This window comes from Phocoena sinus, chromosome 11 (assembly GCF_008692025.1).
Source record: "Phocoena sinus isolate mPhoSin1 chromosome 11, mPhoSin1.pri, whole genome shotgun sequence".
NCBI lineage: Eukaryota > Metazoa > Chordata > Mammalia > Artiodactyla > Phocoenidae > Phocoena > Phocoena sinus.
The window spans coordinates 32,590,775-32,603,241 of NC_045773.1; the positions used below are offsets into that span (position 1 = coordinate 32,590,775).

At 36.1% G+C, this 12,467-nt stretch overlaps 2 protein-coding genes across 15 annotated transcripts in view; one reads left to right on the plus strand and one right to left on the minus strand.

The window, feature by feature from the left end:
* TASOR (transcription activation suppressor) overlaps positions 1-4,190 on the plus strand; it is a 49,844-nt gene extending 45,654 nt beyond the window's left edge. For 4 of the 7 annotated variants that reach the window (XM_032649362.1, XM_032649364.1, XM_032649363.1 and 1 more), the window contains 5 exons: positions 75-234; positions 708-816; positions 2,132-2,310; positions 2,503-2,667; positions 3,464-4,190. In XM_032649362.1, the coding sequence (XP_032505253.1) occupies positions 75-234; positions 708-816; positions 2,132-2,310; positions 2,503-2,667; positions 3,464-3,990 (1,140 nt within the window). In that variant the 3' untranslated portion in view covers positions 3,991-4,190. Of the gene's footprint in view, positions 1-74; positions 235-707; positions 817-2,131; positions 2,311-2,502; positions 2,668-3,186 lie in introns of all 7 variants that reach the window. The other 3 variants (XM_032649367.1, XM_032649368.1, XM_032649369.1) reach the window with 1 other exon arrangement.
* A 1,092-nt stretch (positions 4,191-5,282) lies between these two features.
* Positions 5,283-12,467, minus strand: part of CCDC66 (coiled-coil domain containing 66) — a 52,490-nt gene continuing 45,305 nt past the window's right edge. For 5 of the 8 annotated variants that reach the window (XM_032649376.1, XM_032649373.1, XM_032649372.1 and 2 more), the window contains 5 exons: positions 8,950-9,443; positions 8,296-8,336; positions 7,247-7,488; positions 6,898-7,013; positions 5,284-5,569 (listed from right to left, as the gene is read on the minus strand). In XM_032649376.1, the coding sequence (XP_032505267.1) occupies positions 5,483-5,569; positions 6,898-7,013; positions 7,247-7,488; positions 8,296-8,336; positions 8,950-9,443 (980 nt within the window). In that variant the 3' untranslated portion in view covers positions 5,284-5,482. Of the gene's footprint in view, positions 5,570-6,897; positions 7,014-7,246; positions 7,489-8,295; positions 8,337-8,949; positions 9,444-12,467 lie in introns of those variants that run through there. The other 3 variants (XM_032649371.1, XM_032649374.1, XM_032649375.1) reach the window with 3 other exon arrangements.

Genomic DNA, 12,467 nt, shown 5'->3' on the forward strand with positions numbered 1-12,467 from the left:
TACATCTAATGTAGGTTACTTCACACTTGAGTCTGTCTGTCCTTACTTCTATTTTTATTTTGGTATTTAAATAGGTACCTGGCTTGGTGACTTTAAAGAAGCTTCCTTGTGTTAGTTTTGCTGGTGTTGATAGTTTGGATGATGTTAAAAATCATACATACAATGAGTTATTTGTATCTGGAGGTTTTATCGTTTCTGATGAATCCATTCTAAATCCAGAAGTAATCACAATTGGTAAGATTTATTTATTCTTTTAAGCATGTAACATGTCTTTTCTAGGTTTTTCTCATTAGTGACTCACTCATACTTTAATGCATTGTCCATTCTGCCAGTCACAGATAACTAGTACATTTCCATCATTTTTTGAGCTTTTATTACCTCAGATTTCTTTCCCATTCTTTTACTCTTTACGAATAATTTCCTCTTAAGTCTGGTATAAAGCAGGGCTCTCTGTACCTACTTCCCTTGGATTACTTTTGGTTTGTTATTGTTACCAACATGTTTTTTTGTGTGTAGATGTTATGTTCTTAGATCTCAAAGAGGATGTATAGATCTGTCTCCCTTAGAGGGGAAAAAAAGAGAAAGAAAATACTACATAGGAAAGTAGGTGTTCCTACATGATATCAACAAACACTTCTTCCTTAATTCAGTTGTGGAGTGGGTGACTTGTTTATTGAATTTAAAATGAACTTCATTATCTCTAACAGAGAACCTTAAAAATTTTTTGACATTCCTCGAAGAACTTAGTACTCCAGAAGGAAAATGGCAATGGAAAGTCCACTGTAAATTTCAGAAAAAACTAAAGGAACTGGGCAGGTAAGGTTTGAAAAATAACTATATATTGGTTGTTGATTTTAACATTGTGTTCACAGAATTTTGCTATTTTTTATATGTTTGTAAATTATAGATGCTGCTCAGTTTTCACAGATGTCTTTTGCCAGCCATAAGGGAATGTAGATGCTGAATTATTCTAGCCTGTTTGAAAATGATATTCTTGTTTATGTAGAGGTTTGTTGAAGTTCTAGTTATGTATAGAGATAAAATTGGCTTAAACTTTACCACTTGGGTTTAGAATAATCATCAAAACGGGATAACCAGCATTCTTTATTTTTTTATGGAACTGTACATGCCAAGTAGATCAGGCCCTCTCCTAATTGTTAATCTAATAATATTACACATATGAGACAAGGATTAATCTTGACATGATAAAGGGATCTATGATTAAGACATTCATTTATGTAATAAGTGATTTCTAACATGCCCAGAAGTCACTTCTCAAAACATGATTCTTGGAACACTAGTCCCTTGAGAGGCTCTGCAAATGACTCTTGTAATCAGATGAGTTTGGGATACTATATCCTGCTACTAGAGTCCATATAATGTACTTATTTACACATTTGAAGATCTGAGAAACTTTGTAGTTAAGGATCCTATTTTACATTTTGTCAGTCAGCATTTCTGAAACCTAGACCGCAAAACATTTTTTTCTTCTAATAGCTATTGATATTCCATCGGACACACTTAGGGAAATTCAGGCTTTAGTAATTTTAAATTATTTAACTTTTTATTTCATTTTTTAAAAACTTGTTTTATCTTCAAATCATGTGAAGTAAGCATTGGGGAAGTCTTATTTTTATATAACAGATAGCAATACTGAGGCCCGGAGGTATAACTTGTACAAATTAGTACCGTCATCTTCCTGACAATAGCCCGTAATTTCTACCACATGTTGCCTTGCATCTGGAAGTATAGAAATAGCTCAGAGCCGTGTTATTTTTTGAAGGAAAGATTTATATTTTTTTGTCCTTTTACACCCTTCATTACAGTTCTAAATTAGTGAAGCTGAAGAGAAGTGTAATTTATTTAGTAAGTAATAAGTTGAGATTTTTGTCTGAACTGAATAGCTGGCCCTCAGGCTTTGTACCCAGAGAAAGCCCCTGGAGTTACCCATGGATTGCACAATTCCTGCTTTCCCTCTACTAAGAAGCACCTGTACATCAGGCAGTGAGCTAAGCAGTGCAGTTGTCATTAGTTGCCTCAATTGAGAAATTATGGCTTTAATTTCAAGTGAAAATGTCCATACTAAATTTTAGAAATGCAGATACAGATACTGAACTACTTAATTTCACAGATTGAATGCTAAAGCACTGAGTCTGTTGACCCTTCTGAATGTCTATCAGAAGAAACATCTGGTTGAAATTTTGTCATACCACAACTGTGATTCACAAACTCGAAATGCTCCAGAATTGGATTGCCTTATCAGACTTCAGGCTCAAAACATACAGCAACGACACATAGTCTTTTTAACAGGTAAAGAGAGTGCTCTTAAGCTTTCTACTTAAGGATTCTACTTAAGAATACAGGAATGTGTATGAAAGGATTTTGTGGGACTGTGTTGGGTGTTTCTGAAAATGTGGAGGAAAGGATTTTGGAGGCAGGCATTATCATTTTATATTTGCAAGTGTTTTATACTCAACTTTTTTCTTTTTTTTTTCAATTTAGAAAAGAGTATCAAGATGCTTTCCAGTTATACCGATAATGGAATAGTGGTTGCGACTGCTGAAGACTTTATGCAAAACTTTAAAAATCTTGTGGGCTATCACAACTCAATCACAGAAGAAAACCTTCCTTTGCTTGGTGCTAATGAGAATCTTGAGTCGCAGTCAGGTAACTTTTCAGTAGTTTTCATTTTCTTTAAGGCAGACAGAAAAAGAATGGTTTTGCTTTGATTTCATATAATGAAATGCTAATTTTGAAACTGCTCACCTCAGTGTAAACTCAGCTTCAGGGGAAGTGTTTCAAGGCATTTATCATTCTTTTACTTAGCATACACAAAATCTGCTCATTTATTATACTGTAGTCAGTGTTTGAGTTAATGTAGACTGCATACTATAGAGTAGGCATTTTCTTTTTGAGGGTATGTAAGCTTTATTGGCTTCTGTTGTGAATTAAAGCAGTTTAATTACAAGGTAGTAGAGATATCCATAGCTTTAGTCTTTTGTGAGATGGCCTTTGCTTTCAGGTTTTATGTAAAATGAAAGATGTACTTTTGTTTTTTGAGGAAAAGCAGAGATGTTCGAACGTTTGATACAGCTAACCAGTTTAGTAGTAATCCAGTGAAGCTAGATGTCAGAATTTTTATTTTATATTTGTCTTGTCGAATACTGAATTACCGTATAACTTTAGATGCTGTTTTGACATTAACCCCTTTGGAGCTGGGAGTTGGGATTTCCCAACATTAAACGTGAACACATTTCGCAGAAGCTTTTAGCATCGGATTATCTGGACATTCACACCTAGTGTGAGTGTTGTGACTAAGTGAACTTGTGGCAGAAGACCAAGCTTTAAGGGATTGTGGACTTGCAGACCCTGACGCATTATATTGTGTGAGTAGTGTATAATTTTAAAACTTAAACAAATTGTGTATTTCAATAGAGGAGGACTTTTTGTTTTTTAAATGTAGCTCTTTTAGAAAACGATGAAAAGGACGAAGAGGATATGTCTCTGGATTCAGGGGATGAAATCTCAAAAATAGAAGTATGCAGCAATTTTCATTCAGAAATGTTGGAGAAAGAGACCAAAGGATCACGTGGAACAGATCAAAAAAAGAATATTCAAATTGAGTTGCAATCGTCTCTTGACTTGCAAAAACGTTTATTAGAAGAGAAGACTTATGAAATTGATTCTGAAGAGAGAGCTTCTGTTGATATAGTATGCTCTGAAGGAGAGAACAGTAATTCAGCTGAACAGGATTCATATAGCAACTTTCAGGTTTATCACAGTCAATTAAATATGTTCCATCAGTTTAGTCATTTTAATGTTCTCACTCATCAGACATTTTTGGGGACACCATATGCCCTTTCATCAAGTCAGTCTGAAGAAAGTGGAAATTACTTTTTATCTGCTTATACTCAAAACTTGGATAGAGAGAAATCTCCATTAAGTTGGTGGAAAAGTGATACTTCCAGGCCGTTTTCAAAAGAGAAATAATTACAGTAACTTTTTTTTTTAAAGTAGGTTGTTACGGCCTTTTTCTGTTTCTTAAAAGTGAATTCACAATTTATATTTCATTCTCTAAACAAAAGGTTTCTTTTCCTTTTGCAAATGTTTTTTTTCCTCTTATTTAAATCATGATGGCCTGTAACAGTTGAAGCATCTGAAAATTGAAATAAATATATATTTTTAACATATTGTACTTGAATTATCTCATATTGGCACTTTTAAGTTTTACACTTATGTCATCTGTACTTTGGCTTCAAATTGAAGCCTGTTTTATATGTAAAACTAGATAGTTGCAAAAGGATAGTGAACAATGGCTTTACTTTTTTTTCCTTCCTCTAATGTCAATGATCCCAGCTACTTTTGCTGAAATGATATATCAACTAATGCATTTGCTACTTTTGCTGAAATGATTGATATCAACTAATGCATTTATTTTAAGCTTTTTGTATAGTGCTTTTACACAGGTATAAGCCAGTGATGTTAATATTTACACGATTTTGGCTCAATACCTCAAGATTTATTGAACAAAGCCATTTCATTTAGATGATAAAACTATGTACATATAGGACTTAGGACTTAACACCAGGCAGCATTATTTTTTATTTTTAGACAACCATGTAAAATCACCTGTTGCTAAAATTTTGGTCAACCTTTTATTTGAGAATATTTGATAATTACAATTTTCAGTGCTTGTGTGGTCCTTAAACAAAAACCTATCTATCTTTTGAAATATGAATTTGGTTATTAAAGGCATTAAACAATTTGAAATAAACTTTGCTGTAGATTTTTAAACTGTTAGAAAAATGTAAGTATATTTTTCAGGTGGTAAGCACTTAAGTGCTATATATACTAAAGCTAACTTTTTAAATTCACAGATAAAAGTACATGGTGAAGATAAATTTTAAATCCACATGTATTGCTAATAACTGCCTCTCCATTACTAATACAAACTTGTAAATGTTTTTGAAAACTGTAGTTTCTACAATAAAAGAAGTCATTAAAAAAAGGACTTAAAAAAATTTCCATGTAAGCCTAAACTGAATCTGGGCTATTTTAGTAAAAGTAAGTATGTCAGACCTTCCTTTGGCACCTCAAAAGAACTTTGAGTTCTACTCTTTAAAATCTTTTTATAGAGCAAAATATCTAAGTAATATTTTAATAAGCTACATGTAAAAAGTGTGGAAGAACCACTGTAAACTCCAGACTGTGTTAAGGTAAGTAGATCAGTACCTCAATACCCACATTGTGATGAGCAGGAAAAAAAATTTTTTTTTTTTTTTTACTACTTTTTTACAAGTGTCTTGTTTTATTGTTTTTTAAAATATATATATACACACATACTTTACTACATAATGTACAAGTTTTAAATAAGCATTTTAAAAAGAAATCTAGGCTATTTGATAAATACAGTTAAGCAACAACCAATCTCATTTCATAATTTGGAAGACAAATCAAATGTAAAGGATTTGATTTTCTACATTTAAAACGAAGAACTAAAATTCTCTTCTTGATTTGCAGCTAAAGGCATGAGATTAGTTTCCAACTCTCTTTGCTTCTGGAGAAGGCCCTGAAATCATATTGATATGTTAGTACGGTGTGCAGCAGACGGGCAAATTATTCCTATTTTACCTTTCTCTCTTGTTAATACAGAACTATATTTACTTTGAAAACACGTATTACGCTCAGTTACTTGGCCATAGCTTAAACGTTATCTTTGTCATGTTCAACTCAAGAATTTTCAATTTTTACACCAGACTTTCTCACTTGGATACTGTGCAGCTATCACACATTTGTAAGATTTTTAGCCATACAACCAATAGAAATGACCTTTCTTAAAACCATGTCTCCTAACTGTGGGGCTGAACACCACCTCTTTCCTTTTCCCCAAATGCTCTTAAAATGGTCATGAGTCTCCCTTTAACACCCAGTGTTTATCTTGACTGCATTAACCTTAGTGGCTAGTACAAGGCCCTGCTGAAGTAAGATACGGTCACTATGTAGGTGAAGGTGTATACATCACATTCTTTCTCTTAAGCTACAACTTTTGTCTCTACTAAGCTAGAATATACCTTGTCACTTTAAAAAGAGGTTTAAGTAAAATCTTCACTGTGTGGATTACCAAGCTTGAGTTACAAAATTCAATCCACATGTAACCAAAGCTACAGCATTTAAAAAACTAAGGGACACTTTATAATCCTGGGTTAGTGGGGGTGATTTTCTAGTTCTATAAGAAAGAACTGTTTAAGCAACACTTGAATCAACAATTTGAAATGCAGGAGGCATTCATAAATGACTGGACATGGAAAAGGGTAATCCTAAAACTACAGTTTATTTTCCCCAAATACACAAAGTATACTGTGAATCAAAGCTAATCGTAAAACCAGTTTTGCAAGTCTTTTTTTTTTTTTTAAGCACAGGGACAGGTGTTTGTTTTTTTTTTGTTTTCTAAGGCCAGCCGGTAGAGAACAGTTATAGCCTTAAATATTTGATGTGTTTATTTTTATCTGAGCAGATAATGAGTCAAAATTGGTCTGGGAGAAAAAGTAGTCTGGTAAGATTATACCTGTAATTTCACATTATATTACTCTTTGGGACTTGTGTCAAGTTCTATTCCAAACACAGCCAACACGTTCAAAAAAATGTGAACTGCATTACTAAGAATTAAAGCATAACTGTATTTATTTTCTGCCTTTGGTTTTAGGGCCTTATTGATCATGCTTTGCCATTTCAAATATATGCCTTTTTTCATTCAATAAAGTTGTCTTAATATTCAAAATGTCTCATGATTTCATGCTGGAAAGAAACAGTCATGTAACCAACGATGTTTAGTAAAACTGGTAAAACACAGCCCTCCACCAGAAAATGGTCACATCCAAACTTTGGAAGAGCTCATACCTGTCTCAGTTCTGACAGTCCCTTAAGGATTGCTTGCTGTCGATCCCTGTTTTTCACCAAGTTAGGATTAAGAAGTGGGTCCCGGAGGTGGTCAAAAAGCTGTTCTTGGTCACAGTCTGAAGCCAGATAAAAATGACAAAAATTCAAATACATTTATAATATGAAATAGCCCTATGCTATAACATTCTATGGATTCATTAATAAATTTATATCCTAGGAAAGCACCAAGTAAATAATAAATATTCAGTAAAAATTTTAATAATTGACTCCAAAAGAGAGAAATTTTTTCTACCTCTCTTGGGGCAATTTGGATTTTTAATTGTGGGGGGGTACACTTATATTTACTTACCATGTAGATTTTGGTACTGAGGATCCTGGGTTAAAGGCCTAGACAATGGTGCATCTGGATCAAGGTAATAGATCTCATTGGTTCGGACATAGGGAATAAAATGAAATGGTTCAGAAAACCCAGGTGATAATTCTGTTTGACTATCTCCTGAGATCAGATTCTCTCTTTCATAAGTACTGTTTTTTAGTGTCTGAGTTTGCTGCGTTCTGGTTTTCACTGCTGGAACTGGTGGTGATTGAGACCTGTATTTTTCCAAAAAGCACAATAAGGGACTTCTTAAAAAGCATGAATGAAAAACTGTATTTTATTTTAGATTAAGCATATTCTATTCTTCAGTCACATTTCAATTTATTCTAAATGTACCTATAACACCTTTAGGAACACTATATGTAAGAGGCTTGAGTTCTATGATACCATTTCCTAAAACAGGGCAACAAAATGGGATTAATTTGGGGTTTACTAGTACTTGCTGAGGATATATATATGTTAGAACAGGGAGAAATTTACTAGCTTGTGAGGATCAACGCTACCTGAGTTAATTTAAACCTAATGTTTCTCCTTAGAATTCACCATAAAATAATATACTTACCGCCTAAACTAAACTTGCTATTAGAGCCATATTCAGAGACAGCTTAAACCAGCCGGTTTGTGCACAAAAATAGAGAATAAAAATTCTAACAATTTAAAATCTCCCACTGGTTAATTTCTCATTATCCCTACCAGTCATTTATTCCCTACCCCCCTCAATCCAAGCAGAATGTCTATTCCACTGCTGACATATCTGGAAGATCAAAACTGTTAAAGTCTGAAGATAACAAAATATCACCCACATTCCTGCTTAGGATGCCTAGGTCCAGTCCAATTTGGACCTTCAAATTCTAGGTAAAATGCCAGACACCCTTTCCCTTAAACCTCTATTCACCTGAAGTCACAAACTTTCCTGTTACTGTCTTCACAGACATGCATACATGCTTGATCTCCCCTCTATTTTGAGCAAGTATTTTATATCACACAGAAAGCACTAAGTAGCTACGGAATCCATAACATACCTTTCCTTGTTGAAAGAATTAATTATCTGAGGTTCTTCTTCCTAAATGATAGACAGGAGTTAACAGTGTTTCCATACGTCCCCACAAATGTTTTTAGTGGTTGTTGAAATAATCTGAGGATAATATTTGAGTAACACATACTGGATAACAGGATAGGAGAGGCTTGGTACTTCTCCAGAGTCAGAGAAACCAATCCAGTAATTCCTGACCTTGTAAATTATCCTCTGTCTATATGGACTATAAACAAGAGTTTTGAATGGGTATCTGAATAAAGAATAGCATTAATCTATACAGGGTTTAAGTGTAAACTTTTTCTGTAAAGGACATAGTAAACACTTGGCTTTGTGAGCCATGTGGTCTCTGTTGCAACTACTCTAAACTCTTCTTGCAGCATGAAGCCAGCCACAGACAATAGGTTAAAAAAAAATGAGCATGGCTGTATTGCTAAAAACTTTATTTGCAAAAGCAGGCAGCAAGATGGATTTGCCTATTGGCCATAGTTTGTTGACCCCTGCTGTAAACTACAGCAAATTTCTAGAACTCTTATTCACACCCAGAATAGCCCTGTCAAAACATGCATGTGTGGAACTGTATTCTCATTCTAAAAACTTCAATACATGCTTTAAAATGTTTTTCTAGACAGAAGAGCTTTACCTTTTTGACTAGCTGCCACCTGAAACTTGGTTCAGTTTCTTGAGATGAATGAAGAACAACATCTGGTGAAGTGACTCTATTTTGAGAGAGGTGTCCAGGATTATTTCTTTCTACCAAATGAAGCAGTTCCATCTGCCTTCTTACTCTTTTTTCTTCTCTCAGCTTTTGAAGCTGTTTAGGGTACTTTTCTGATGCTGGAATATACCGTCTCAGTGGTTTATTTATATTCCAATCAGGCCTTTTAGGACACTTCTTCATATGTTTTGTTTGTTTCTCTCTTCTTGTGAACTGATTACACTGGTCATTATAACTGTTTTCTTTTTCTAAGTTGGCTCCGTTATCATGACTTACTAGTTCTTGCTTGTTCTTCCTAGTGTTAAACTGTTCATTAAATTCTGCAGGAATCTCAGGAGACGAACAGTTTATAATTTCCCTCTCTATTACCGATCCACAGCATGATTCTATATTGGTAAATATTCCAGCATTTAAGTCACCTAAAAGAAAGTTTCAGATGATTAATTTTTTTTAAATTGTGGTAAAACATACATAATGCAAAATTTACCATTTTAACCATTTTTTCAAAGGCATTAAAACTGCCCTCTAAAACTCCGGTTTGAAAATTGAAAAAAAAAAATTCTATACCACTAAACTCCCCATCCCCCGCTTCCTGCCAGCTCATAGCAACCACCATACTACTTTGTCTCTATGACTCTCTTTTTGTGACTTCTGTTAGCATAATGTCCTCAAAGTTCATCCAAGTTGTAGCATGTGTCAGAATATTCTCCTTTTTAAGGCTGAATACACACACACCATAAAACATGCCACTGTATGTATATACCACATTTTTGTTTATCCATTCATCTGTCAAGGGACACTTGGGTTGCCTCCACCTTTGGGCTATTCTCCAAGACCTTACTTTTTTCAGTTCTGACTACACCCAGAAGTGGAATCGCCAGACCATACAGTAATTATAAATTTTCTGAGGAAATGCCATCCTGTTTCCTTTAGCAGCTGCACCATTTTACATTCCCACCAACAATGCACAAGGGTTCCAATTTCCCTAAATCTTCCATTAAACCAGTTTTAAGTGTACGATTCAGTGGCGCCAAGCACACTCATGATGCCACACAATTCCAGACCCCATCATCACCTCAAGCAGAAACCCTGCACCCACTAAGCAGTAACTCCCCATTCCACCCTCCTTCCCAACCCTCAGCAACTGCCACTCTACTTTCCACTTCTGAATTTGTCCACCCAACCCTAAATTCCTTACACCAGTGGAACTATACAATATTTTTGTCTCCCTGTACAACTGCCCCCCCGCCCCTCACATCCAGCTTATTTCACTCAGCGTAATGCCTTCACGGATTATTCAAGCTACAGCACATAACAGAACTTCAGATGATTCGCTCTTTATTTTTTTTATTTTATTTTTGGCTGCGCTGGGTCTTCGTTGCTGCACATGGACTTTCTCTAGTGGCGAGCGGGAGCTACTCTTCGTTGCGGTATGTCGGCTTCTTACCGTGGTGCACGGGGGAGCACGGGGTCTAGGTGCGCCGGCTTCAGTAGTTGTGGCACACGGGCTCGGCAGTCGTGGCTCGTGGGCTCCAGAGCACAGGCTCAGTAGTTGCAGCACACGGGCCCAGCTGCTCTGCGGCATGTGGGATCTTCCCGGAGCAGGGCTCGAACCCGTGTCCCCCGCACTAGCAGGGCGGATTCTTAACCACTGTGCCAACAGGGAAGTCCTCATCTAACTTTTTAAATGTCTGTATCTCATATACCATCATGCTATGCCTCCAGGCCATCCCTGAATCACATATAACCTTTTACTTTTTTCCATTTTGAAAACAGGAAAAGTTCACCATTCAAACATCTAAAATCTCCTTAAAATTTACATAATGTTCATGATTATATATGTGTTCAGCTATCACAACAGTTGAGCAACAAAATTACTGTGTTGCTCTAAAGGCCTTTTTTCACATATGATTAAAATTTTAAATTCACAATTAGCTAAAAAAAAGTCCAATTATTGCTGTAAGTGTGTTATTCCAGACTAGAGCTGGCCAGGACTAATCCTAGTAAGGCTGCCCAGCCTACATCATTTTCATACTGGATATCCTTTTTTGCCACTCTAGACCCACTCTGCACCTTTCTCTCCCCTGCTCTCTGCCCTAGCAGGCTGACTGGTAAGAACCTTATCAATGGGTTCCTGGGTCCTCTGGTTTCTGTTTCTGTCAGGAGTGTTCACATGCAGATTATAGGAAGGGAAAAGAGTGAATTCAGGATACTTATCCCACTGGCTCATTCCCTGTGAGCTGACCTCAGGCTGACTCTATCCCTTTACCAAAGGTTCCCCTCAAAGTTACCTCTATACAACGCTTGTCTTCTAGGTTCTGGTAACAAGTCAGTTGCTACTAGCACCAGAGTCAAAGCACTACTGCTGTTCTCCCTCACATCCACTCCTTTGAAAATAGTCTCTTTTTAAATAAGCCATCTTTAATTATTCTACTTTGGGACCCTGACTGATTAAATTGCCTTAGAGTCACCCAGTGATGATATACATAATTTCATGGTCTTAAAGACCTAGTTTGACTTTTTTTTTTTAGTTTGACTTCCTCTTAAGTAATGTGTAGGATTTATATAATTTTGTTGTTTATCTGGACATAGAGAAGGGAGAAACCACATTCTTCAAGCTTACGTGGAAACTATAAAAAAAATATTGTTTTTTTAAATAAACTAAACAGGTTGCTTTACCCAATTCCCTTTTCAAATTCCCTTCTACCTTCTGTCATATTATGTAATCTGGTGGTGTACTGAAGATCTAAAATTAACTGGCAGAAAGAGTGGTATGTTAGAGGATGGATTTCCATTAAGACATTCTGGGCTTGGGGCTCAGCACTAGCCAACTCCAGAGTAGCTTTTTGATATTTCTAGAGGAACATTAATATTATCTCCTAACTTACGGCCAGCCAAATTGGTTTTTGTCTCTTTTTAAGTTACCAAGGGATCCCCAAGACCACAATTAACTGACAGGAGAGTCCATTGGTAATTAGTTTAAAAACTGAAGGTCTGGTTCAAGGTGGTGACCTAGGAAGATCCTGAACTCGCCTCCTACAGACACACTTGAACCTATAGTTACATATGGAACAATTTCCTCTGAAAAAAGCCTAAACAACTGGCTGGGCGACTCCTACACATTGCCCAAGTCTGGCACACCATCAAAGCAGGTTGGGAGAGGCTGAGACACAGTCAAGCCATAAACCCCACCCCTGTGCTGCAACCCACAATTGGGAGGGAACTCAAAACCCAGCGCTTTTCCCCAAGGAGATAAGGGTTTGAACCCCACATTGGGTACCCCACTTTTAAGATCTGCACAGAACAGATAATCCCCCAAAACATACAGCACTGAAAACCAGTGCGGCTCATGTCCACAAGACCCACAAAGCTATAGCAAAAGGGAGAAACAGCTCTTAAAGGGCTCACTTACCTCAGGGCCCAGTGCAGAGGCAGCTGATAAC